The sequence below is a fragment of the Equus caballus genome, chromosome 18 (genome assembly GCF_041296265.1).
Source record: "Equus caballus isolate H_3958 breed thoroughbred chromosome 18, TB-T2T, whole genome shotgun sequence".
NCBI lineage: Eukaryota > Metazoa > Chordata > Mammalia > Perissodactyla > Equidae > Equus > Equus caballus.
The window spans coordinates 13,659,428-13,687,086 of record NC_091701.1 but is presented as its reverse complement, the minus strand read 5'-3'; the positions used below and the strand labels follow the sequence as shown (position 1 = coordinate 13,687,086).

Below are 27,659 nucleotides of genomic sequence, written 5' to 3'. Positions count from 1 at the left end.
GTGCTTTAGTCTCCTCATCTGTAAAGAAAAAAAAAAAAATACTCCTTTGTCCTAGGGTTGCTGTGAGGCTAGATGAGTTATATATAAATGCTTAGAACAATGTCTGGACACCAGATTTTTGTCTTTGTCTCCTTAAATTCTATACAGTTACATTACCAAGAAGAAGATTTTCTTTAAAAACTCCACTATAAATGAGAAGAAGAAATAATGTGTCTCTAGAGGCCTGAAATGTCTGATGGGTACAGAGAGGCCAGTCCCAGTTCCACTGATAGGATGACCGACAGCTATGCTGGCCTTCTATTCTCGCTGATAAGGCTGAAAACCGTAATGTTTTCCCACTCACCACGCACGGCTCAGAGTGAGATTTACACAGGAAGATATTCAATTAAGCATTCATTTAAAAAGTTTACTTTTATTTTCTGTTTTTGAATAGGTGATACACAGACTTGGTATAAAATTCAAATACTACGAGGTTTATAGGGAAAAGAGAATTTCCCTTCCTCTCCCGCCCCAGCTCCCAATTCCCTGTATCAGAGCTAATGCTGTCATCTGATTCTCGTATCTTTCCAGAAATGAAGCATCATTTAAAAGAAGAGAAAGCAACAGCATATCCAACCAAGTGGTTATTATTTGTAATGACAAATGCTGTTAGGAGGAGCCTTTAATAGCATACAAAAGACTCTATACTGGGGGGCCGGCCCGGTGGCACAGCAGTTAAGTTTGCATGTTCCACTTCAGTGGCCTGGGGTTTGCTGGTTCGGATCCCGGTTGAGGACATGGAACCTCTTGGCAAGCCATGCTGTGGCAGGTGTCCCACATATAAAGGAGAGGAAGATGGGCACGGATGTTAGCTCAGGGCCAGTCCTCCTCAGCAAAAAGAGGAGGATTGACAGCAGAGGTTAGCTCAGGGCTAAGCTTCCTCAAAAGAAAAAAACAAAAACAAAAAACTCCATATTGCTAAGTGAAAAAAACTACAAAATTATATTTAAAGCATAATTCTATAAAAATGCACATTAAAAATATGAAAGAAACATGTCCAACCATCAGAAGTGGCTGCTTCAGTCTTCTGAAATTAAGGTTGAGTTTCTTCCCTTGTATCTGTCAACCTTTTTTTAAAGAAAAACTTTAAGGATATTCTAAACTGAACACCTATTTCATAACCAGGAAAAAAAATTACTCTGCTGTCATAGCATGTCCTCTTCTTTTTGTTACTTAATACTGCCACCAAACTTACAATTGTATCTGGCTTCAGAGCCTAACTATCTTAAAGGTTTTCCACTCTTACTATTTCCAAAATGGAACAGGGGAAAAAATACGTATGACTACTATAAAGCGACAAAGACTTTTTTTGTTTTAAACAAGCACTTTATGTCTTTTATCATCAAACGACTGTTACCCTTTTCAGAATAATCACTTTGGGAGACCACACACTTATTCTTAAAGTGAAAAACAGGCAAAACAGCATGATGTATTATTTTCGGAAGAAAGAGAATTTGCACCTTGGCACTGAGGCTCCACTCCCATCAGTTCAGGTAGGAAGGCTGGGGGGTGAGTGGGGGCGGGCTGACCGGGTTCCGCTGGGATCTGGCCCAGAGTGTTCTGACACGGCCCGAAGCTCCTCCACCCCTTGTGCTAAAGAAGTGGGCACACGCATACAGATTCCCAGAGGTTACAACAGGCTGCGCATGGTGACAGAGGCCATCCCAGACTATTCCACAGAAAATATTCTTTCTCCAAAGCCACCATGGGGGCAGCAAACTCAATCTACCCTCTGGAGGTCGGCATTTCCTCTTTGGAGCTACTCAAAGTTTATACCTGCACTGGGACAAACAAGGAAGGGCTACGAGTTTGGAATATTTCTCCCTTGAAACCGAAATTAAGAAAAACACTGTGCAGTGGTCATGGCAAGTTCTCCCCGTGAACGCCGGGTCCAGACAGTGGGCACATAAGGCAGGGTTACCCTCACACCCCAACCTGACGCCAGCTCCTGGGCAGCCCCAGCAGACGAAGCCTCAGGGAGCAGGGCGTTTGTGACTAAACCAAAGGGCTATCTGGAGGCTGTGAACCTACGTTCTTCTCTTACACAGGGACTCGGACAGGGGAACTTACTGAGAGGTCAACAACAGTCTTGATGGCCTTTTCTTTTCTCTTGAGGAAGTCATCATCCTGTAAGACAAAACAAGGAATAAACAAATCTTGGGCGAAGACTGAAACGCACTGGACTGCTCAGACGTCGGCCCTATAAACCGACTTCCCGTCACTACCTCACCTGAACCAGTCTCAGTTTTCTAACAAACTGGAATACATTCTGCACGGGAAAAAGCTACCGCCTCTGCAGCTGGCTCCAAAACAGAGCTCTATAGTCAGAAAGAAAAACGGGGACCACTGAGTGCAGTGGTGACGACAAGTATTCTCATTTCAAATCCTTACGAGCTCGGAAGCCTCAGGCAAGTTACCTAGCCTCTGAGCCTCAGTCTCTCCATCTGTAAAACAGGGACAGAAACACCTATGTCAGGGGGCAGCCATGAGGATTAAAGAGTAGAAGGCAGGTGATGTGCTGGGGCTAGAATGTAGTAAGCATTTCATAGTGATGAGCTATTGTTGTTGTTGTGATTACCTTTCAACTGTTACTCTAAGAATGTTCTAGGCAAGTGGTCTCTTGAAAAGCTTTATATGACTATAGAGAAATATACTCATGTTCTTATAATTTAATAAAAGTTCTGGATCAAGTACCAAAACTGACAGAAAAGGACAAAACCATAGGGGTTTCCACTCAGTGCCCATTTAAAGAGGCAGTTCTAGCGACCCAGGAGGTCCAGTCTCAGTGCTGCCCAGGCAGAGGCAGAGATGCCACACGGGGGTGGGAGCGCAGGGCAGCCTGCACTCACTCTGCTCCTTCTAAGTGTGCACCCATGCTCCCAGCTGGACAAGAAAAGAAAATGAGAACACTGACCTCAGGGAGACTGCAGGTCTTCTGGAACTGGGACACAGAGTAGGAGCGGATGTAGTCACCCATCTCTTCTTTTGTTTCTATAGCTCGCTTCACCAGCCACTGCAGAAGAAAGTTAGGAAACGTGAGCCGATGGGGTGAAACACCACTGCGGTGAAGGCCAACTCAGAGATGGCTCCACTCGTGAACCCAAATCACTGTCCTTGAACTGACCAAGTGACGACAAGCTATCAACACACACTGTCCTATAGGAAAAGCAACCGGCTTAGTGTCTGAGATGCTAAGATCCAGTGGGACCTAGAGCTGAGCAGCTGTGCAGGAGGAGCCTCACTTCAGAGCCTCAGGCCTCAGTTTCCCTCTCCATGTAAAGTGAAACTGAGAACGTCAGTTCCTTTCACCTCACAGAGCTACTGTGGGAGCAAATGGAACCACATGTACTAGAGTGCTTTGTAAATACCCGAAACATAACACAAATGCAGCTATCCCCACAACCTCCTGGTTATAGCGATCGATCTCAACGTCATTCTTTTTCCTGCTTCTTGCACTACAGACCAGAGAAAGGGGAAGAACCAGAGAGAACCCCTAGTATAACCCTCAACTGACAGATGAAAAAACATCCCCAAACTATTCAGATGTGAGAACAGGGTGTACTGAGTACATAGCCTTGGGCTTCGGGTTAGCTTGGCACTCACAACATTCTCTCTCTCAATCTGCACAATGCTACAAGGTGGCTGGTACTGGCTGCGATGACAGAACCTGAAGCTCAGAGAGAGTACGTAACTTGCCCATTGATCCACAGCTAGCAAACCACAAAGCTGGGTGTCACAACTCACAGGCTCTTCCACACCAGAAGGCTGGACATATGGGCTTAATTAAATGTTTCCCAGCTCTTTTGGGCTGATGTGCAAAAGGAGGTGTTTCTCCCTACCTAAAACTCCAGTTAATTAAAACACACACATACACACACACACACCCCATAACCTGTGGAAGATTCCAGTGCTCTGAGGGTAAGAACGCAAAGTCAAATAAGAGCCTTTGTTGTCCTCCCCTGGCTCTTCATTCAATTCCTTTACTACTGAAGAACATCATGGAGGGGTGCCATCTGTCAGGCTTGCCATTCTCTCTCCAGAGAGAGCCACTACATCTCAAAAGCAGTTTTTGGACAGTAGTTGTGTTTCCCCAAGAGCACAGCCACACGTGGCAAGGTTTAGCTGCCTAGGAAAGTAGACACGTGGCATGCTGCATGGTGCTCCCACAAGGACAGGAAGAAATGCTTGATCACGGAGGGCAGCCAGCTCAAGGAAAGGACCCGTTTAGGAATTAGCTGCCCAGGAGAGGGGCGGCTGCAAATATCTATATAAGGAACATTCTTTTGTTGTTAGCATCTTTCATTTATTTCCATCATTCCACTCCACCCCATCTCCAAACAACCACCTCAGGCACGGACAAAGCCAGAAGCAGGGGCAGAGGATGAGACCACACTCATAACTATGGTAGCTCCTAACTCACACCCCGACCCCAACACCACAGCCCCAGACAACTAAGGAGGCTGACACTTGCTCAAGTCAATTTGTCTCTGCTTTGCTTTGGATCCACAGATCCAGTTTCTGGTCTTTCATACTTGTTTCCTTTTCCATTAATCAGATCTACCCAGAATTATCACTTGGTGGGATGCTGGAGAGTGTTATCACATAAGGAAGGCAAAGCATGTTGAGTCATAGGATTCCCACAGACAGTCCAATACTGTTTTGGAGTTCCCAGCATGAAGGGCTGTGGAGGGAACCTCTTGGACAGCCACGCTCTGCCACAGCTCCCTGGCATTCAAGAAAATAGCTACCCTCACAGGATCACATCCCACATGGGAGAAAAAGATGTGACCTAGAACACCAATGGCTGGAAGTTAGACCCGTTTTTCTCCCGGCTGGCATTCGGAGTGTGTTACTATAGCTTTGTAAACGGTGTGAACATTGGTGATGAGTCTCGAGCCCGGCACAAGACAACGAGTTCAATGGTTCCCAACTGCTGGTCCGTGACTATCCTTGCACTGGTCTCCAGCAAAACAGGAAAAAACTAGAGGCATGTGGTAAGCTTTTCAGGATGCTAAAGGTATTCAATTTGAAGGACTGTCCTTTATTTTAAGATTGGGAGTTAAATGGCTTTTCAGGAAATGATAGAGAAACTAAGAGCAGTTACTTTTAAAAAGGCCCTTGCCTGGCAAAATACAGATGGCACCCGTAGGTCAACCTCCATTTTTGCTTTAAAATTTTACTGGTCCATGACATTAAGAAATCTGGTAACCGGCAGCCTAGGCTCTCACATCCAGACAGGAAGCCCCCCAGCATTCAACTCACAACACGGAACATTCACAGACACTCAAAATGCCCAAACCAAATGCAGAAGATCACTTCCTTTTCGCTCTCTTCTCATATCTAGACTAGATTCTTTGCCCTCAAAGTTCTAGCATGGGGCTGAGGAAGGTCTAATCACTAGAGATCCAGGCTTTGGGGGAAAAGGCAACAACTTCACAGAATGACAGTGTTGGAGGTTTTAGTAATAACACAGGGGCCCTACTTCCTAGTTTCACAAAAAGGATCAGGTACCGTCCGTCTGCACCAGACAAAAAGTCTAACAAAGATACAAATCAAATTCTGAGTTAAAGTCTTGAAATGTTTTGCTGTGTACACAAACAACTTCTGGGATCCTTTGTTCCTTCGGTTTGTCGTTTTCCAGAGCTCATCCCATACCGTAGTAGGAGAATCATTGGCGCAGGAGTCTGGAGCCCAGAAGTTTAGTACTGGCTCACTTACTGATAAGGAAGAAGGATGAGATTAACATTACTGAGGGCCTGTGCCGGGTTGACCTCTTTTGGCCTTTGGCTCTTTGTCTGTAAAGTCAAGAGTTTAGGCTAGCATGAGTTGCTCCTAACCAGAGATGTCCAGGAGTTACTTGAGTGGTTTGGTTTGAGATTTTTGTTTGTTAAAATGTTGAGGCCCAGCACCAGACGTGCTCAATCAGAATGGTAAAGGCTCTGGCAGTGGTTCTCAGCCAGGGCAGTTTTGCCTCCCAGGTAGGGTGACCAGTTCATCCCAGTTTACCCAGGACTTGACCAGTTTTAACATCGAAGGTCCTGCATCCCATAAATCCCACCTCTGTCCCAGGTGGCCTGTGAGGATTGGCGGCATCTTTTGGTTGTCAGAACTGGGGGCAGGCTACTGGCATTTAGTGGGTAGAGGTCAGGGATGCTGCAGAACATCCCATAATGCATAGGACAGCCTCTCACAACAGAGAATTATCCAGCCCACGATGTCCATAGTGCCCAGGTTGGAAAGACCTGGGTTATAGCCAGGGCGTGTGTGGGCTGGGGAGCTCACGGGTCATTCTGATGCCTTCACCTGCTGCAGGTCCACAGCACGCTTGCTGTGTGGGTTCACTCTAACAGTCTGTGTCTGTACCTGACTCTTCTCAGTTGTCTCTTTAGAGTTAAATTAACTCTTTCAATTGACTTCAAATTCAGTTGTTATTATACTAAATGTTTTCACTTTTTATTTCAGATTTCTTAAACATTTCGTTTTTCTCTGAACTCTCTCCCAACCCGACCAGCCTTGCCATTTTCATTTCATACAAGTTCCTTCATTGTACGTCCTCTGCGCCCCTTCTTATTCTGTCACAGTTTAGGCTCTGGGCTATAAGGTACACCGGCGTCAGCGGTGGAGAAACTCCAGTACTGCAGGGTCGTCGTCTTTATATATAGAAATGGTTGGGGATTTGGCTTTTCTGACTGGAGGAACTCTTCTAAGCTTGACTCCAACCCAGTGGTGCCTTTAGCCAGCAAAACTAACTTAGGCAATTATAGCAGTATTAACTGTTAAAAAGGGGGGGGAACTCGCTAATGATAAACTGTCTTCTGTTTAGGAGCCTTCGAGGATACTTCATTTGCTTCTCTGACTAGTCTTGTCAATGAGAACACTCTAAAGGCAATAAAAGAAATGGGCTTTACAAACATGACCGGGATTCAGCATAAAACCATCAGACCGCTTCTGGAAGGCAGGTATGATCCACATTGATGTTTGGGCTTTAATCTGTTTTCAGTGCCAGTAGTTCAGAAAGGAAATACCAGTATGTTCGGTTGATTTTGCACTGTGTGTTGGCTTACATATCCAACCTGCTTTAAAGAGTTATTTGCTGATGTTTGAAGAAAAGCGTTCCCTTCTGTTGTAGAGCATGTCTCTTATTTCTGAGTTGGGTATTTGACGCAGGTGATTGCTTTCAGTGATGGAGAAGGTGGGGACTTTGTCTTTTGTTGCTCATGTTCTGGCGTTGATGCCCAAACGATATGCGGTAGTGACATGGTAGGTATTCAGTACATGACTTGTTGAATGAGTAGACTAACTGTCTCTGACCTTTCCTGTCTTAATCCTTAGGGATCTTCTAGCAGCTGCAAAAACAGGCAGTGGCAAAACCCTGGCATTTCTCATCCCTGCGGTTGAACTCATTGTTAAGTTAAAGTTCATGCCCAGAAATGGTAAGTCTGTGATCCACTGTCTTTGCCGTACCTCACTAGAGTTATTGTAGCGGGTACACGCTCTTGGTGATAACTGCAGGCTGACTTTCACCGCATGTCATTGTTGCCTTTGTAGGAACAGGAGTCCTTATTCTCTCACCTATGAGGGAGCTGGCCATGCAGACTTTTGGTGTTCTTAAGGAGCTAATGACGCACCATATCCATACGTATGGGTTAACAATGGGGGGCAGTAACAGATCTGCTGAAGCGCAGAAACTAGCTAATGGGATCAACATTATTGTGGCCACACCAGGCCGTCTCCTGGACCACGTGCAGGTAAGAGAACACTGTTGTGTAGTCCCTGTCTTACTGTCTTGTGTGAAACCTCAACCTGACAGCTAACAGTTTTTCTTTGTCTTGTTAGAATACTTCAGGGTTTATGTATGAAAACCTTCAGTGTCTGGTTATTGATGAGGCTGACCGTATCTTGGATGTTGGGTTTGAAGAGGAATTAAAGCAAATTATTAAACTTCTGCCAAGTAAGTAGGTGGCATCTGCATGTGGTTTGCAAAGTAGTTGGAAGTAGGTGAGGGTTGTTCCTATATGAAAACTGTTAATACCAGAATTCTAACATAGCCAAGTGAACTTGTGCCAATCAACCTTAGAGATCGTCTGCAATGCAAGCATCAAGCTTACTAGTAACTTGTTACAGTGGTTTTGCCATTTTAGAGGTTATAATGCAAGTTAAACAGTCCTTACATGTCATTCCAGTCCACATCCGCAGCCCCATCTTCCTTTCCTTACCTCATTCTAGCGTCTCCCAGGTGGCAGTAGACTTGTGGCCTTCTGTGTTGTATTTGAGTTGTACATATCTTGGGTATAGTACTTGCAACATTGTAAGCTGCTCATATCTATAATAAGGCCATAATCTCCTTCATTAGAGAGTTTGTTTTTAATGCTTTGTTGAGGTATAATTGACATAATCTGCACATATTTTAAGTAAACAATTTAAGTTTTGATACGTTTATGCCTGTGAAGCCGTCACCACAATCAAACAGTGAGCATCTCCATAACCCTCAAGCTTCTTTGTGCACATTTGTGATCCCTCCCTTTCACCTTCAGTAAGAACAGCCCTCACCTGCTTCCAACGACTGCTCACACACGTCTGCCTCCCAGGTGACGTTGATCTGCCTTCTGTCACCGTAGATCAGTGTGTGTTTTCTAGAGATTTGCATGCATGGAATCATACAGTATAAATTTGTCTGCTCAGCAAATTCTTTTGCAAGTCATCCATGCTGTTAATATGTATCAGTAGTTCTTTATTCCTCAGTTGCATTCCATTGTGTAAATGTACCGCAACTTGTTTATCCATTCACCTGTTGTTGGATGATTGTGCTATTTACGGGTTTTGGTTATTACAAATAAGGTTGCTGTGAACATTCATCTACAACTCTTATTATGGGCATATATTTCCTTTTTTCTTGGGTAACTACCTAGGAGTGGAGTGTTTCGTGTATGTTTAGTTTGTACCATTTTGCTTTCTCATCGGCAGTGTATGAGAGTTCCATTTCCTTCTATTAAGTCTTGAAATTAGGAGGTGTTAACCCCCACCTTTGTTCTTTTTCAGATTGTTTTGGCTATTCTTGTTCTTTGCATTTCTGTATAAATTTTAGAGTCAGTTTATCCATTTCTACCCCCTAAAAAATCTGGCATCATGGTTGGGATTGTGTTGAATATAGATCATTGGTGGAAGGCAATACTGAGTCATTCAAACCCACGAATGAGGTATACCTCCATTTATTAGCACCTTAATTTCTCTCAGCAGTGTTTTAGAGTTTTCAGTGTACAGGTTTTTTCACATCTTTTGTCAGATTTATCCCTAAGTATTTTATTAAAATTTTAAATTGTTCATTGCTTGTATATACAAATACAGTTAATTTTTTAATTTTGACCCTTTATCTGGCAAGATAATTATTACTATACTCAATGGGATTGTTCAGTATGACCTTCCAGATGAAGCTAGCCTTTGGATTTTCTACCTAGGCAAACATACCACCTACATGTAAAAAAATAAAATTCTTCACTTAATTCTTTTCTTGCCTGACTGCACTGGCCAGCATCTCCAGTACAATACTGAATAGAAATGGTGAGAGAAGACATCTTTGTCTTTTTCCTGATCTTAAGGGGAAAGCGTTCAATCTTTCACCATTAAGTAGGATGTTTGCCATAGATTTTTTGTAGCTGCACTTTATCATATTGAGCATGATCCCTTCTGTTCCTAGTTTGCTGAGATTTTTTAATCAGAAATAAATGTTACATTTTGTCAAATGCTTTTTCCGTGTCCTTTGAAACTGTCAGATGTTATTTCTTTAGTTTGTTAATATGGTAAATTATATTGGTTAACTTTCAAATCTTGAACCAACCCTGCATTCCTGGAAAAACCCCACTTGGTTATGATGCATTATCCTTCTTTATATATTGAGTCACTGTGCTGAAATTTTGCATCTATGCTTATGAACTGTTGTTGGGTTTGGGGATCATGGTAGTGACTGGCTTCAAAGCATGAGTCAGGAAGTAGACTCTCTTCAGTGTCCTGCAGAGTTTCTGAAGAATTGGTAATATTTCTTCCTTAAATGTTCGATAGACTTCACCAGAGGAGGCCGTTGGGGCTGGAGTTTTCTTTACGTGAAGGTTTTGGGTGCAATTTCTTTAATAGATAGAGGCTGTCTGCGTTTTCTCTTTCTCTTGAGTGGGCTTTAGCAGTTTGTCTGTCAGGGAAATTGTCCTCCGTTGTCAAGGTTGTAGACAGAGATGTTCATGATGTTCTCCTCTTAATGTCGATAGTGCTGTCATGTCCCAGTTATTCAAAGTTCTACTTGGAGCATTTGTAGGTGTGAAGCAATTCTGAAGATTCCCTGAAAGATTTGTGTTACCTTTATTTGCATCTGTTTCAGCACGCAGACAGACCATGCTCTTTTCTGCCACACAAACTCGAAAAGTTGAAGACCTGGTGAGGATTTCTCTGAAAAAGGAGCCATTGTATGTTGGTGTTGATGATGATAAAGCTAATGCAACAGTAGATGGTCTTGAGCAGGTAATTTGTGTCAATATCTTAAATTTTAAGGATCTTCCTTGGTGTTTCTTTGTAACTGGAGGATCATCCAAAAAGCAGATGAATTAATGAACTTTTAATTCGAATATAGTAAACTTGGTATTGGGTCTGTGGCTCTTTGATGTAAAGTATCTTGAACTCTGAATAATTTGGTCGGCTCTCTTTACTCTCTCTCTCAATATGGCTTGCCACATGGGAGGTTATTAATCACTACCAATTGTAGATGCAGTAAAAAAAATTTGTTTATTAATCTCTTGCTTGAAGACACAAAGTGAGTTAGAAGATGGAGAGACTGGTTTCACCCACGTAGCTTTAGAAGATTGGAAATGAGATGACAAGGATCTAACTAGGTTGATTAAAAATAGAACTTTAAAGGGGCTGGCCCTGTGGCCGAGTGGTTAACGTTCTGTGTGCTCCAGTTCAGCGGCCCGGGTTCACGGGTTCAGATCCCAGGCGGGGACCTACACTGCTGGTCAGTCGGGCTGTGGAAGCATTCCACATACAAAATAGTAGAAGATTGGCACAGGTGTTAGCTCAGGGTGAATCTTCCTCACAAAAAAAAAAAAAATAGAACTTTAAGATTGAATCTTTTGTTGAATAAAATATTTTCCTGTAACAGTTTAGCTTAAAAACCTTTCATTTGTTGTCTAATTTTTAAAAATATATTCACCCAGCCTTGTTACCTTGTTTGGGACGGTGCACTTAAACTGTGGTTATTTGATATTTGGCTGTTAAAAACCTTTTAAAAAAAATGAATCATTGATATGCCTTGAGAATTCTAATTAATAGAGGTGTTAATATATTATGGTTGGAAGAACTGTTGATAACCAGGAATCTCAGAAATGTGAAACGTATTTAGTATCCAGTGTTCACAGCCAGTAAAAGGAATTGAAAGAGCTAAAACTAGTCCTATGTTAGGAATGCTTGTTAGAATGAAGGCAGTGGTTTTGTTGTAGGTAAGGCATAACAGTGTGTGTACAATACTTACCTTCTGTGCTCTCCATAAAATTATGTTGGTTCATGAAGCTGCAAATGTCCATTTGCTTATTTCGTATCTCCTCGTTTGAACCACTTCTAGGGGTACGTTGTTTGTCCCTCTGAGAAGAGGTTCCTCCTGCTCTTTACATTCCTTAAGAAGAACCGGAAGAAGAAACTAATGGTCTTCTTTTCTTCCTGTAAGTCTGTGAAATACCACTACGAATTGCTGAACTACATCGATTTGCCTGTCTTGGCCATTCATGTAAGTGATCACGATGAGTTTATTGAAAATAGGCTATGCTTATCAAGTTATATAGGTGGTGGGGTTTAAGCTATTGCTCTCTCCTCTAAACATAGTTCCAAGTAGTTTGCTCAGCATTGGGTGATTGATCCTATGTGGAGGGAGCTTTGCTCGGTGTGGAGGGGTGAGGACCACGCAGGAGTAAGAGACGCCGTCCACTTGGGGAAATAGGACGTAGGCCAGAGAGTGCACTTGAAAGAAAGCAGGTTAACAACGCCACAGTCTGGGCGTCTACATCTGGCCTCCCAGACACAGCCTCCAGTCTCCAGCTCTGATGGATGTTGTGATTGGATTCTAGGGAAAGCAGAAGCAAAACAAGCGGACCACCACGTTCTTCCAGTTCTGCAATGCAGATTCAGGCATATTGTTGTGCACAGACGTGGCAGCTAGAGGGCTGGATATTCCTGAAGTCGACTGGATTGTGCAGTATGACCCTCCAGATGACCCCAAGGTAACTGGCATCCTTGGGGTTTCTCCAGAGTGGCTCTCACTAAGGACTGTGCTTACTCTCCACGCTCCCTGAGGAATGGCACATTTCACACTCAGAGGTGTCTCCCTTGGTCATTCGGTCATGTTTTATTGTGCAGCCATTGCCACGTTTCTCTGCTGCTGATAATATTTAGGACGTCTGCAGGACTCAAAACGGGTGTGCACAGAGATGTGAGAGGCATCAGTGGGACTTCAGTTAGGAACGTTACAGGCTTGGAATGATGTGTTAGGAGCAGTAGGTGTCAGAAGGAAATACAGTTTGCTTACAGAGATAGGTAAGATTCTGTAGCATATGTGGTAAAATAAGTTACATTAAGTATTTTAAACAAACAATAGATTATGTAAATTATCAGCCAGCATTTAAACACGTTTCACAAAGCCGTTTTAAAGATGAAGCACACTTAGTAGTCATTTTATCAGATCATAGAGTTAATGTGAGTATCGTGTCCAGCTTTCCTTCAGCCTCGGTCATTGCCCTGTTACCTTTTGGGGATGGTGCAAGCGGAAGGAATGGTGGGCCAGCTTTGTGGTACGTGATGATGGTCTGTGTGGCACAGCCCTGGAGGCCCAGCACTGTCTCATCCAGATGTGCTGACACACACTGTCCACTACCGTGCAAGTCCCGGGAATGCAGCCCGCCACTGGTTCTGTGGAGGTCCATGTGTAACTCAGGTTATCTCTCTTCACCAAAGGAATATATTCATCGTGTGGGCAGAACAGCCAGAGGCCTAAACGGAAGAGGGCACGCCTTGCTCATTTTGCGCCCCGAAGAGTTGGGTTTCCTTCGTTACTTAAAGCAATCCAAGGTAAAGGTCTTTGCTTGGAAAGTCTTCAGTTGGGAGCAGATTGCTCTTGTTGGGCCTCATTTGCTAGTGCAGACAGCCATAAGCAGCATTTCTAGATGTGTCCAAGGAGTCATGAGTCACTGCAGTGCTAGGAGAACAATGGGTAAAGTGCATAGTTAAGCAGATGAGGTTTTCCGTGGGTCCAGCCGAGGAAATGAGAGCAGGAAGAACTCCCCGCACAGCTCAGCCCTGGAGCTCTGCATTGCTCAGCGGTGCGTCTCGTGTCCCCAGCCTCCCCTCTCCCAGCCATGCAGCCCTGTTTGAGACCTCCTCTCCTTCTAAGCTCCCTCACACCTGATCATCTCCAGCTCCTGCTCCCCTTCCTCCATCTTCTCCACGTCTCTCCATCCTGGTGTCTTTCCCTCTCACCTCACCGCAAGCTGTGGGGTCGCCCTTCACTCTACCTCTTCCTCTTCCTTCTGGCCCTTGTTCGTCAGCTCTGTGTTTTACCTTCACTCTCTCCCTGGCAGTTAGCTCTTTACCATCTCAAGTCTCACTAAAAAAAGAGCTTCAAGGCTAAACCCATTCTCCTACCACCACCTCCAGGGTGGCTACTGCCCCTTGCCTTTCTTCAGTCTGACTTTTGAGAAGTGCTTTGTATCTTCTCCATTTACTTTCCCCTCCCCCTGATCTCCAGCCCCCCTCATCTGACTTTGACCTCCTCCTGTCCACCAAGTCTGAGTTCATTAGAGTCCAGTGGCCTCTTTTTTGCTAGATCTTATAAACACTTGTCAGGCCTTCTTTTTTCTGACATGTGCCTCCTCTTTGGCTCCCCTGGCACAGTGTTGCCAAGGAGATTTTCCTCCACTGTGCAGCTAGGTACATTTCCCCAAAGTTGCCCTACAGCCTTTGCACGTTTTCTCTAGAATGCCCTTTTCCTGGTTCTCTGGATTGCTCTGGTTTCAGCTAGCTGTTACCTCTTCTGGGAAGCCAGCACTGATCTCCTGCCCTCCCTCGTGTTCCCACAGCACAAGGGCTCATCGAGTTGTCATCTTATCACTTACCTGTGTCCCCAGCAAGACTGCAAGCTTTCTGAGGGTGGGCCCAGGACGTGGGCTGCATCCCACCAACCCCCAGCACGCAGCACAGGTCTGGCACTTTCCAGTTATCTAAGAAGTGAAAACTGCTTTCCTTCCTGTAGGAGTTTTTGGCCACAAACCCCAGTCAAGTCACAGGGCAGTGTGGTGTTAGGGCAGCTCTCTTGACATGGAAGGAAGGACTAGTGGTCCTTCTAACTGGAAGCTGCAGCCTACTTAACCATGTCGCATCCGTAGAGATCCTTATTGAGAGGAAAAGGCTTCTGCACGTCGATCCCCCCTGGTTTACTAATCTTCCTGCTTTTATTTTCTAGGTTCCATTAAGTGAGTTTGAGTTTTCCTGGTCCAAAATTTCTGACATTCAGTCTCAGGTATGCTCTTCGCCCAGCCTCGGCTTCGTCCCAGCACTGACCGTGTAGTGTCTCAGCAGTGGCCATTGTCCTCCACATCTCCTTTTTCATAAAATGAGAAATTTGGACTGTGTGATCTTTTAGGTTTCTTGCTGTGCTGGTTACTGCATTCCTGTACTCTCTACTTTGTTCTCTTCCATAACTTCCAAGAACTTTGTCATTATTCTTACTGCAGCTTGATTGCATATATTACAAAGCTTAGAGCAAGTGTTTTTTACAGGATGGTTTTGTTCTAATATGTATGCGATCTGCTTTCCTATTTTATTAAAACCAATGTGTCTTTCCATTTCAGCTTGAAAAATTGATTGAAAAGAACTACTTCCTCCATAAGTCAGCCCAGGAAGCATACAAGTCGTACATTCGAGCATACGATTCCCACTCTCTGAAACAGATCTTTAATGTGAATAACTTAAATTTGCCTCAGGTTGCTCTGTCATTTGGTTTCAAGGTGCCTCCTTTTGTTGATCTGAGTATCCTTTTCTTTGTTGTTATGAATTGATCCGGGACCTAGGGGACAAGAGCTTGATGGAGAAGCATTGGGGCTTAGTTCCTGGGTTATTTTGTGCTCTGGCTGAAGACTGGGGGCCCAGGTGTTCGTCTGGTCCCCGTCTGCTTGTCTGCACTAGCACAGAGTAGGCAGGGATTAATTATCCGAGTGGGGATTGCAGAAGGAATGACTTCGGCCTTAAAGAAAACCAAGGAATTTGACTGGCAAACAGTGGGAGCCAGAGGAAGTCGTAGATTCCGGAGAGAGGCATGGAGGGTAAAATTGCAGGGTTCCGTGGTTAGGAGGCTTCACTGTACGGGGGGTGTGGAGAAACGGGATGTCCTGACGCTGGAGAGAACACGGGGCCTCCCGAAGTTTTTATCCTCACACGGCCAGTAATGGACGGACTTCATACAAGGAGGGTGCAAGATCAGCAAAAGAAAATAAAATTTAAGTGCTGCCTAAGGTAAAATGCAAAGGGAATACTTCCATTGTTTCTGTTGCAGTTTATAATGTGTGCTTTATTACCGCATTTTCAACAGAAGCAGCTGAACCAGCTGAAGTGAGACCTGTTGGTTAACACCCCGGCGGTACCTCCCAAGGGGACTGGAGGACCAAATCTGGGTCACCATCCCCAGTGTAGGTGTCGCGGAAATGTCTGTTGTGGTGAATACACGTTGACTCCTGTGAAAGGAGGAACAGCTCCTTGGCTGGGTTAAGCATTCCTGAATCAGCTCCGAGCAGAGGTGAAAGTCATTTGTTTTGACATGGGGTATTTTTTCTTATGTTCCTGTAAACTTGCAGATTTCCTTCTGAAGGCCTTATAAATAACTGTCTTCAGTTTCATTGTGTGGAGAGAAGAATGAATATGACTGTTACACTGGGCTTAAAATCAGACCTGCTAATTTTAGTTCACGGTTACGTGGCCACTCCTGATTTTCTGGAAATTTGCTGCCCAGGCCCGAGTGTGCACGTTTTCGTAGTTCAGGGAGAGGTTGTGGTAGAGGGACAGCAGTGCGCGTGCTGGTCTGTTCTCTCTTAGATGTCGCATTGGAGTTCATTATCTGTGTGTTGCTTCATTTCCTTAACGGTCACCTTTAGACGTGAACAGCAATGAAGGCAAGCTTAAAAAGAGGGGAGGCGGCGGCGGATTCGGCTACCAGAAAACCAGGAAAGTCGAGAAATCCAAAATCTTCAAGCACATCAGCAGGAAATCGTCGGACAGCAGGCAGTTCTCTCACTGAGGACGCTCTGGCCTGCCTTCCTTCGTGTCCTGAAATGCAGTGTTGTCCTGCTCTCTGCAAGGAGTGTCTGTAACCAGGCTTTGGACCGTTCTCACGAGGGCGGAAGTGGACTTGGGTTGCAAGCACGCAGTGCTGTTGTTCCCACAGCTCTCTTTTCTCTTGGGAATACAAAACAGAGCTCACCTTTTCTTGATTGCCCAGCGGTAAAGCAAGGGATCTTTTTGGTCTTTGTTAGGATGATAGGGTATTTTTAAGTTTCACACCCCCCCCCCCCATTTGTCACTGTTTTACTGTAGTTCTTTTGTGCCTTTCCTTCCTGGTGTCTGAAGTCTTGCGGCGTGCATTGCTGCACCAGCCTGCTGTAAAGGCCGATGACCCAGCACGCTGGTGGCAACGCCGAAAACTGGCTCGGTTGCTCTTTGCTCTTGGCTGCTTCTCGGCCCTTAACAGTGGTTCCTGACCCTGCTGCAAATGCCGCCACGCCACAGGGCAGCGAGCTCGGGGGACGCCTAGGAAGCCACCTTGGGCTAAAGGTGGCATCGGTTTTTATATACGCCAGATTTTAAAACCATGAGCATTTCTCAACTTTTTTTAACATCGAGAAATGTGGGTTATTTGTCATAGTTTGAATGAAGCGCCCCTAGCAGTCCTAACATTTGAGAGGGGGCAGAATCGGATGTATTGAGCCTCATTTATACCAATATAGGCATAATGTTCTGTTTTTTATTCGGTAACTTCGCAGAGACTTTAAAAAAAAGTAGTCACAAAGAGTGGTGATGCTCCTCATTTGAATTTGTCTCCAGTGGTTTGGACTGGGCGAGCCCTCCTAACTGCAGTTATTAGAAGGCGGGGCCGACTGTCAGCAGACTCAAGGCCCGGCCAGCCGACGGTGCTGAGCGCACACAATGCTCTTACCTTTTTGGGAAAAATTACTTCTTCCAGATCCATGAAACAAAAATAGATTCACAGTGAAAACCGGAAATGAATGGAGTTCAGAAAGAGACGATGGTTTAGTCAGATAGGTTTTCTTGTTACAGGAGCTCTTAATTTCTAGTATGTTTCACAGTTTGTTTTATTTCTAGTGTATTTTATAACTACAAAGTGGTTATAACATTTTGTAGCAATTCAAAACCAAAGTACTAGCATTGTTTTGCTGTTGTGCCAGTTCATATTCATAGACTCCTAAGTCCGCTGAGAACATCAAATTAGAGGAAAGAGGGTGATAAATAGCATTTCAGTCGGAAAAGAAAAGAACGATATTCTGCCCCTGGGCGTGACCACTGTCACCTAGGTGGACCTGTCCTAGGTTTCAGACCTCAGCTGCCGCATTCCTCGTGCTTAATTACTGTTTCTCTGTCTAGTAACTTGGTTTTCTTTTTTGTTTCACAAATGATCATGTTTCAAAAAATAGACTAAAGCAAAAGGAAGAATATTTAATCACTGAACAGAAATAAATACTGTGGATATTTTGGTATTTAACTTTCCAGTGTTTTGTATACATTTTTAATTTTTTTATCCAATGAATTCATCCTCTGCCCACAATTTGTAACCAGCTTGTTTCATAACATGTCGTTTTCCTGTCATTAAACAGTTAGACCAGCTTTGTATTTCATTGATTGCTGTGCTTTGCTGACCTTGCTTAGTCAGCCTGGATTTGGGTTCTGGGTACCTGCTTGTGCCCGGCTGGCGCCCTCTGTCTCAGCATATCCCGTGACCCTGTTTGTCTTCCATGGTTGACCTCCACCATGTAAGGCAGTCTCCAGAGATGCTGAGAAAAGTATACAAACAGAGGGTAGAAAGACTGTTCCTCTTAGACTAACGGCTTCTTTCAGGTACTTGCTGAGTTCTGTGGGAGATTCTGCTGCAGGATGGTCCGGACTAGGGACATTCAGACAACCAGATGACCAACCTGGCCAGATTGAGCTGTGAGGGAGCCAGTTACTAGAATCAGATACAAGGTCGGGGCAGCACCGTCTGCAAGGTTCATTTGTACAAGGAGAAGGGATCCTTAGGTTCCTGTGCCAAAAGCACAGCTCTGGTGGCATGTGTTAGGCCATAAGCTTGCCACAGGGGATTATGTGGCTTCAACTAGGAAGGTTTGGCAGCATGGACTGGGAGCCAAGCAGATCACTACATGCAAATAGGACCCTTCGGGTCTCCTGGGCTGCAAGTGACAAGTCATCATTGTATCTAAATTTATTTTTGTCTTAACTAGACAGGTTAGTGTAAGTAAAGCTGAATTCAAGATGTCAAAATTAAAGGATAGTAAAAATGAGTGGTCCCGAACAGAATGCCTGGATTCAAATTCCAGCTGTGCCTCATATATTTCTGGGCCTGTTAAATGAGTAAAACAAAGGAATAAAACCTCCTTCCTAAGGTGGTGAGGATTGAATGAGCTAACATGTGGAGCGCTTAGGAGCGTCCTGGCACAGGGCAGCCTTAACTGTTAGCTGTCAGCATTAATATGTATGCTACACATGCCAAGTGTGCTCCCCGACAGCGTCAGGTGCAGGGACACATTGCAAGTCCCTAGCCAGTTTGGGCCTTTGGGGGTACAAAGATGGGATTTCTGACAGTCTGGATTCCCTGGAATTTGAAAATCGGACCCAGGGTTTGGAAAGTGCTCCAGTCCTGCAGCAGCTTCCTGAGATGACTGTCAAGCAGACGAATGCAGTTCTCAAGGCTGCTCTGCTGAGTGTGAAGGCGGAAGCAACAGTCGTGTCTGTGGATACCCGTATGTGATGGCTTAGAACTGTGTTACCTGCCAGGAATTGTGCAGGTGACACACGCACGTGGCCAAGCTCCTCTTATGGTCCTGGCTACAGTCTAGAGAAGGTAAAGAGATCATGAACAGCTGCAGTACTGTTTTCCACATCATGTGATAGCTGCAGATTAAATATTCCAGCTACTTCTAACCCTGGAAATTCTGCTTTCTTCTTGGGTTCTGGTGGACTTCAACTGATGAAAAGGTGATGGAATTTTCTCTGCCTATAGAAGACAAGCTTCTCTCATAGGGAGTGAGTTCCCAAATGCTGATTGTGCCATGTGAGAAACACCAAGATTTCTAAAGATTTTCTTGCGCCATTTGCCCACAAGATTTTGATTTAGGCCTGTGGTGGGGCAGGGGAATCTCTGGCTGATTCTCACGCACAGCTAGGTTTGGGAACATCCAGTCTAGAATCCATCCACATACAACCTCTTTATAAACTTTTTAATGTTCTCATCTTGCAAAGTGAAAACGCCCAACACGGGAAATGGTGTTAGTGTTTAGTCATCCGCAAACTAGGGTGGCCCCGAGGAGACAGACTCAGGGTGTCCAGAGGGAAATGGCTGTGCCTTTGTGGGAAAGCCTTCTGTGGAAGAAGCACTGTCGCACAGTGTAACAACGAGGGTCCCTGTGCCTCCCCCAGGCAGACAGCCTTGAGCTGGCCCAACAGTGTTCCAGTCAATTGGAATTCAGTCGACTGGTGTTGACACAGGAGATGAAACCCATCTGCCTTGGCTGCATGTCTTTAAGAAGAAAGCCATTTTCCCCTCTAGGACTCAGTATCATCTGTAAATTTAAAGGGGGATGGGAACTTTTTTAACTGGATGACCACTGTAGTGGACATTTTTTGTCTGAGGGCTTCCCAGGGTCTAACCTCTTTCCTGTATTTGGAGACCATGTCCTTTGAGTCCTGGTGGGTCGTCAAGATCACTTCCCTTCAGGAAAGCAGAAGCCAGGGCAGTGCAGTGACCTAGGTTTGATGGATCAAGACATACCTGCCCGACCCTGAATCGGGTACTAATGAAACAGAAGAGCAAAAACAAGTGCAAGCTCCCTCATCCAGCTTCTGTGGGCCGCAGCATCCCGCATCGGAGCAGAGTTGGTTCCAGCGGTGCCCTCCAGGCAGCAGGAGTTCTCCAGGCAGATTGATCCTGGGGCCTGACTTTGTGGTCCTGCCCCTACTCCTGCCTGTTTTCCAAGCCTGGTTCTCCAGCCACCGATTATCATTTCAATTAATTCCTTTTCAGTTGAAATCGTTCAGAGTGGCTCTTTGTTGCTCACAACTAAGAAGAAAGATACAGCCCTGAGGGCCCTCTAACATTCAGGGATTCCTAGATTTGGTTTCTCTCTCTCCCTCTTTTGGTGGGTACGATGTCCAGGTTGCTTCCCACCGTTCATGCTTTCCTTGCCCGCAGCCTCCCTGCTCCTGAGCACAGGGAAGTGGTTGCTTCAGAGCAAAGCCAGGACTTGAAAACAAGAAAGGCGATGGTGTGTCAAAAAACGAACAATTGGCAAGCTCACCACCTCCAGGAACAGATCATGGAGAAGCTGGTGTGGATCTGGAGGTATAGGAGGCAGGAAAAAGTGGGACCTTGGGCATTGCACAGAGCTTTGTGCGGAGGACCGGCCCGGGGAAAAGGCGGGGCTGACAGTCACGGGACCTTCTGGGCAGCAGTTTCTGGAGTGAGGCAGAACTTGGTGTGAATCTCCGCTGCCCTACTTACTGTGAGGCTTTGAACTAGTTACTTCCCTTTCTGTGCCACAGTTTCCTCAGCTATAGAGAGGGAGGAAGTAATGCTATCTGCAGGATTAAATGCAATAACGCACGGGAAGCATTTAGCACGGAATCCGATGGTCAGCTCTTAGAAATGACAACTATTGATACTGCTACTGGGCACATCAGAAAAGGGGCGGATGGTCAGAAACCAGAAAAAGGATGTTTTCTAGAACCCACGTGCTTTCTCACGCCCTTCCCCCCACCACCAAAACGTCATAGTTTCAGAAGCTTGAGGCCAATAAACGCTGAAGTGTCTCAGGGTTTCTAGGGTGCCCGAATGTCCCCAGCAGAGGGCGCTCAGCCAGGGCTGAAGGTTGGCTGTGCGATGAGGGCGCTGTGCTCCTGCTCCCACAGGCGCCTCTACAGAGGATCCTCCGGGGGGGTTGGTTGATCTTCGTTTTGTTGGCAGAGGGGGGCTCCAGGGGGCTCCTTTTCCCCGGTTAGAGGAAGGAGAGGGCTGAGTAGGGGAAGAACAAGGATAAACACTTGCCAGGCTCCATCGTCCTTAGAGCATGCGCTTAGGAGGATGCTGAGAAATGAGTCTGACCCTGGGAGGCCAGGCTTCCAGAAGAGCCTTTACATACTTTCGCTTCTCTAAGCCTCCCCGCAGCCCTGGGAAGGAAGGTATCATCCTCGCGTTAGAGGGAGAAAAGGGAAGCTCAGAAGAGGGTCAACAACAGCTCGTGAATAAATGGCCTGGCCTGGATGTAAGTGCTGTTCTGCTCATCTCCAAGGCAGGGCACCACCACTGGCTGGCCAGCTTCAGAGGGGGCTGAGGTAGGCTTTCCTCCCTTCGCCTGGAGGGAATGCTGGTGTCTGCGGATGCAGACAGGAGAAACCAGTGAGCACCTGAGAATGGGGGCCCTAACACGGGTGGTGGCGCTGCCGGCAAGGAGAAGGTTGGCCTGCAGCCCTGACGCTGTGGTGGATACGCTGCCAGGGCGGCTGTGACTGAGGAAAATAAAAAACGGTCAGAAACCATGTGAACAGTGGCCTCACCTTGGTTGGGATAAGAGCATCTGCTAAGAGTAAAACTCTTTAATGGTTCTCTAAGTCAGTCAAGTGACTAAGAGTAAACACTCTTAAGTAACTCTTACTCTCAGTCAGTTGCAATTCCGTTCTAGAAGATTCCTGTGGGAGAGAAATACTGGGGGAATGTGCTACAGAGAGAAAGTAACCATCTCCAAGGGTTAAATGGTCAAGAACAGCTTTGGGAAGGTGTGGCGTGAGGGTTGAGCCTTGAAGGCTGCTTTAACTGGGGCAGAAGGAGTGAAGGAAGGGAGAAAACCAGGTGTTCAGGCACCGTGAACAGCATGACAGAGGCAAAGAGGAAGCAGCTTGGGGTCATTTGTCCAATAACAACAGTCCCGTCAGCCTCATTGGGCTGCTGTCAGGATTCTAGGAACCAAGATAAGAAGCACTTCAGAAATATCAGCTGCTTTTACCAGAGCATGACAGATACTTCGGGAAGGCAGTGAGAGATGGGGCTGGGGATGTAGGGGGAGCTCGAAGAAAATACACTAGACGGCCAAGACAGGAAGTCTGAACTTGAATTTGGTTGCAATGGACGGAAAGCAGGTGCAACATGGCTGCGCATTAGGACTAATTCTGGCTATGTTTAGGGTGGAGGGGATCAGGGCGAAACTGGAGGTGGAAAACAGGGAATTGGAGAGAGAAAGAAGGAACAGATGTGAGAGACATTGTGACCCTACAGTCCTCCATCGGTGCTTGGGTGAGGCGGGGGTGGGTCAAAGAAGACAAGGGAGTGAGATGAGCACGAAGATGGGGTAGTGGAGAGAAAGAGATTCGCAAAGCAAAAGCTGCTTGCATGTGTTGATTTATTTCATTCTCACACTAATCCTGCAAGGCCGGGATTATTTCCCATTAGTTAGATGAGGAAAGTGAGCTATGAGTTAAGGTCACGTGCTCAAGGCTACACATCGGTTTCTTTGCATTTGCTAGTGGCAAAACTAGGGGGTAGAGGGCAGGGATGCTGCTCAACATCCGACAGTGCACAGGACAGGCCCCCACGACTAAGATTATCCAGCCCAGAATGTCAACAGTGTCGAGAATGGAAAACCCTGATCTAGACCGTCCTTGGGGGCGTGGACTGAATCTGAATTATTTTTGTACCCCGCATGTCTAGCACACAGAGTATGAGTTTAATAAATAGGGACTCAACAGAAAAGAAAGCAGGAAGAGGTGCTCCTTTATGGGAAGGAGGGGGGCCTCAGTTTGGAGCAAGTCAATTTTGAGAATTCAGCGAATATCCAGGGGTATTGGTATGGTGGATGGAAGTCAGGAGAAAAGTTAGAGCTAGACATTTAGAGCCATTCATTCATCCATGAGACTTTTATTGGGTAGCTACTTTGTGTGAGGCAATGTTTCTAGACGCTGCAGTGGCAGAGATGAGCAATACAATCTCTGGGCTGAAGAAGTTTGTGGTCCACAGGGAGAGGGAGACACATAAAAATAAATCTGTCATGAGCAGAGTCTTGTGGGAGTCCAGAGAGTGGGCAACTAGCGCTGCCTGAGGAACTCATGGATGACATGAGCATTGGCCGGAGACAGGAGGTGTTGGTAGAGATCTCTTGGGTAAAGAAGAACAGTGAGAGCTAAAGGGCTATTCCAGGCAGTGGGAACAGCTCGTGCAAAGAGAGAAGGGTGCACAAGCCTGGCTGGGCTGCAGTGAGAGGAGCGTGCGGCAGAGGAGTGAGCTGCATTGTAGGGAATAGCAGGTGAGACCAGAGCAGTAAAAGTAATCATTGATCTGTATTTGGAGAAGGGTAGGAAGCATCTATATATATCCATTTCTCCTTTTGGTGATAGCATTTCCACTTTCCTTAGAGAATTTTTTCCACCCCATTGTGTGTAGTCTCGATGGGACGGTACCTCCAGGTGCCCTGCCCTCACCTGTTGGAGGGGCAGGCATGAGAAAAGCTAGACCAGTGAGACTTCCTCAAACACAATTTAAAATCCCAGGGTTCAGAATACAAGTATTGCAAAAAAATAATTGAAGCTCATGAAGTTTAGCATCTGCATCCCAATGAGACTGTCGAGTAATTCTCGCTTCCCAAACCCCTGGAGCCGCCTGGGTTCTGACTTCTCGAAGCCGGGCTCTCAAGCCTTCCCTTCGACTCTGTGAGCCCTTTTCCTTAAGTTAGACAGCCACTTTCTGTGTCTTGCAACCAAGGTACCTTTACTGATACAGTCAGGGAGGAAGACAGAGGGAGAGAGAATAAGACAGATGGCCTAAGGGGAGGAGGAGAACCAAGATAATGAATTGATAGAGAAGCCATAAAGGACTTTCATCATTTTCTTAAGAAAGGTAAAAAATAGCAAGGGTTCAATCCTCTATTTGGGGGTGTTGCAAAAAATACTGGTTGCCCCCAGTATCCATTCTTCCCTCCTTCCTCACTTACAGAGCCTCTCATTTTAACTAGGTACATGGTTGCCAAGAATAAGATGACCTTGCCCAGCCACCCTTGCAACTCCTGTAAATGGCCGTGCAACTGACTTCTGGCCAACAAGATGGCAGAGGAAATATCATGGGCAACTTGGGGAAAGCAGCCTAGAAATATGGGGTCACATCCCTTTGTGTGGTTTCCTCCTTTGTGTCACTTCCACCTTTCTGACTGGAAAGCAGAAATGATGTCTAGAGTATCACAGCCACCGTGGACTATAAGCTGCCATGCTAAACATGGTAACGCGCAAGAGAGAAAGAACTTGAAGCCCTGATGATCATGGAGCCACCACGTCAGCACTGGACTCTTTACCTCTAGACTTTACTTATGTGACATAGACGTAAATCTTTATCTTGTTTAAAACATTGTTATCTCTCTGGTGGAGTGTGTCTCACATGCAGCCAGACCCGATCCTAACTGATACGGGCATGGGGCGGGGAGAACGTCCCTACAAAATATAGTTCTGGTGCAATGGCTGTGCCCTACCTCCCATGCAGGATCCAAAACGGAAGGATCTTCTTTCTTCCTTTTCCCTGGATGCCAAGTCATGGGCCTGGGATCCAGGTCCTGCCATATGGATGCTCCCACTCAGAACATTGGATGTTTGTTCACTGATACAAAGACAAAAGTGGTCAAGACTCCTGTGCAGCAGCCACATGGTGTCCCGTGCAATGAACACTGATTTCCTGTTAAAAAAAAATGCTTCTTAAACTGCCACCTTGTCTAGGCCAAGGGCTGCTGTCGTGTGCTGGCAAGGTAGTGTTGTTTGCTTTTTTAGTATAGAAGAGACTTAGGCATATCCCTGGGTAAAAGAAGAAATGGAAGATGGAAAAGAAAAAATGAGAGTCGTTGATGAAGCAAAGTCTCAGAGAGGACTGGCAGGTGAGTCATTGAACTGCAGTATGACACTTTCCTGTTGGACCTCTTCCCTGCTCTAAGTAATACTTAAGTGTTTGTTTCATAAGAGCATCCCTGGGCAGCTTCAGCTGTAAGGTGTAAGGTAGCATCCTACTCTCCTGGCACCAGAGCCTGAAAGGCCTGCAGCTTCACAGGAACCCATGTGAAAAGACCGGGTTCTGGTTAAGATGGCATACCTGGGATGTGTTGGAGTCTGTGGCAGGCAGAATAATGGCCCCTCAAAGATGTCCACGTCCTGATCCCCAGAAACCACGAATATGTTACCTTACGTTTGCCGATGTGATGGAGTGAGTGAAATGGGAAGCTACCCTGGATGATCCACGTGGCCCAGTGTAATCGCAGGGCTCTTGTAGAGGGAGGCGAGAGGGTCAGAGTCAGGGAAGGTGATGTGACAGCAGAAGCAGAGGTCAGAGAGGCAGAGAGAGCTTTGAAGATACCACCCAGCTGGCTTTGAAGATGGAGGAAGGGGCTATGAGCCAAGGAAAACAGGCAGACTTGAGAGGCTGAAAAAGGCAGGGGAACAGCTTCTCCCCTCGAGCCTCCAAAGGCTCTGCTGACACTTTGATTTTAGTTCAGGGAGACCCAGTTTGGACGTCTGATTACTGTGAGATAATAAATTTGTGTAGTTTTACATCACTAAGTTTGTGGTAATTCTTTACAGTGGTAATAGGAAGCTATCTGTCATCTTTCCCCCATCTCAAGCTGAAGCACTTATTCGCACATTTCTCAGGATTCTTGACAACCACTTGGAAGAGAAAAGCTATGAAAGACTGGATTTCTGTGTCCAACCTTGGGACAGAGTTCCACAGCTATGGAAACTGACTTCTAAATATTCATGGAACCCCAAAGGAGTTTAAGAAAGTTTAAAACAAGCTATGTTTTGACCCCAAATTAGACATCTGGAAAGCTCATTACAAACTATTCTGCAAACCCCAATGTGACAAGGAATTCAATCCAGCACCTTCCCCTGCCTTAGAGAACTGTCCTCTGATCAGCAGCTGGATCAACCCCTTCCTCAGCTGTAAGGGACAGAGAGCGGCAATGAGCCTCCGTGTGCTTGTTTCCCTTCATTCCCTCAAGGGCCTTTGGGTAATAAATGGCGACTGAATGGCTGGAGTGTTCAGCTTTCTAGTCCACCTTCTCTTTCCTCAACTCTAAGTAACTGCTTTACACGCCAGAATAGGTTACCACAGCAATGTTTTCTGAGCAATAAGTGAACTGAATCGCACTGTTGAAGAAGCCCGGGAGAAAATATCAATATCAGCCTGAGAGAGTCCCATCATTCTATAGAGCCTTGAGACTGTTCCAGTAGGAGATGGAGGCATTCCCTGGGGGATGAGGAAGTGCTGCCGCCAGCTCACACAAAACACAGGTCACCCTCCAAATTCCCCCACCTCCTCATCTCCAAGACACCCATCCAAGAAGCTCAGATAACAGAAGACAAATGTAAACGGGAGACAATATTTGAAATTCATATAAAAAAAGGGTATTTTACAATGCTCTCCTACGGGAGTTCTAGGAAGACAGTGGTAGCAATGCCAGAATACTTTCTGGATTTTTCTGAATCCCCGATAATGCTTATTATTATCTGACTTTTTGATTTTAGCCATCCTAGTAGGTGTTAAGTGATATCTCATGGTTTTGATTTTCATTTCTCTGATGACTAATGATGTTGAGTATCTTTTCATGTCTTATTGTCCATTTATATATCTTCTTTGGAGAAATGTCTGTTCAGACACTTTGCCCATTTCTAATTGTGTTGTTTCTCTTTTTTATTGTTGAGTTGTAAGTGTTCTTGTTATATTCTAGATACAAGTCTCTTATCAGATATATTTTCCTGAATTCTGTGGGTGGTTTTTTCATTTTCTTGATAATGTCCTCTAAGCACAAAAGTTTTAGTTGTCATGAAGTCCAATTTATCTATTTTTTTCTTTTGTTGCTTGTGCCTTTGGTGTCGTATCTATGAATCCATTATGAAATCCGAGGTCACAGAAATTTACCTTTATGCTTTGTTCTAAGAGTTTTATAGTTGCAGCTCTTACTTAGGTCTTTGGTCGATTTTGAGATAATTTTGTATATGACATGGGGTGGGGGTCCATTAGCATTCTCTACATGTGTTAGCCAATTGTCCCAGCACCATTTGTCTAAAAGACTGTCCTTTCCCTCATTGAATGGCCTTGGCACCACTGTGAAAAGTCAACTCACCATTGATATATGGGTTTACTTCTGGACTCTCAATTCTATTCCTTTGATCTATATGTCTATCCTTATGTCAGCAGCACACCATTTTTATTACTATTTCTTTGTATTGTTTTGAAATTGGGAAGTATGAGTCCTTTAACTTTGTTCTTCTTTTTCAAAATTGTTTTGGTTATTCTG

The 27,659-nt window shown here is 45.4% G+C and overlaps 2 protein-coding genes across 12 annotated transcripts in view; one reads left to right on the top strand and one right to left on the bottom strand.

The window, feature by feature from the left end:
* The window catches only part of LOC111772081 (coiled-coil domain-containing protein 93-like), a 123,631-nt gene that overhangs the window by 81,164 nt on the left and 14,808 nt on the right, over positions 1-27,659 (bottom strand). For 9 of the 11 annotated variants that reach the window (XR_011428173.1, XR_011428174.1, XM_070240725.1 and 6 more), the window contains exons 4-5: positions 2,954-3,052; positions 2,110-2,166 (exon numbers count right to left, since the gene is read on the bottom strand). Coding sequence is in view for 9 of the 11 variants with exons in the window: in XM_070240725.1 (XP_070096826.1) it covers positions 2,110-2,166; positions 2,954-3,052 (156 nt within the window). In the remaining 2 variants the exon portion in view is untranslated. Of the gene's footprint in view, positions 1-2,109; positions 2,167-2,953; positions 3,053-11,551; positions 11,777-27,659 lie in introns of those variants that run through there. The other 2 variants (XM_070240733.1, XM_070240734.1) reach the window with 2 other exon arrangements.
* On the top strand, positions 6,937-17,833 carry LOC111772080 (ATP-dependent RNA helicase DDX18). Its single transcript, XM_070240741.1, has 11 exons — positions 6,937-6,998; positions 7,372-7,472; positions 7,588-7,787; positions 7,876-7,990; positions 10,406-10,545; positions 11,642-11,803; positions 12,141-12,293; positions 13,024-13,137; positions 14,528-14,584; positions 14,916-15,093; positions 16,212-17,833. The coding sequence occupies exons 1-11, from the start codon at positions 6,937-6,939 to the stop codon at positions 16,352-16,354; spliced, it is 1,425 nt and encodes a 474-aa protein (XP_070096842.1). The 3' UTR covers positions 16,355-17,833.

Bases quoted from the DNA above. Each gene is read 5' to 3' on its own strand.
- LOC111772080 (XM_070240741.1), top strand. From the start codon at position 6,937: ATGGGCTTTACAAACATGACCGGGATTCAGCATAAAACCATCAGACCG. The intron at 6,999-7,371 runs GTATGATCCACA...CTTAATCCTTAG, and splicing joins AGACCGCTTCTGGAAGGCAG to GGATCTTCTAGCAGCTGCAA. The intron at 13,138-14,527 runs GTAAAGGTCTTT...TTTATTTTCTAG, and splicing joins GTTACTTAAAGCAATCCAAG to GTTCCATTAAGTGAGTTTGA.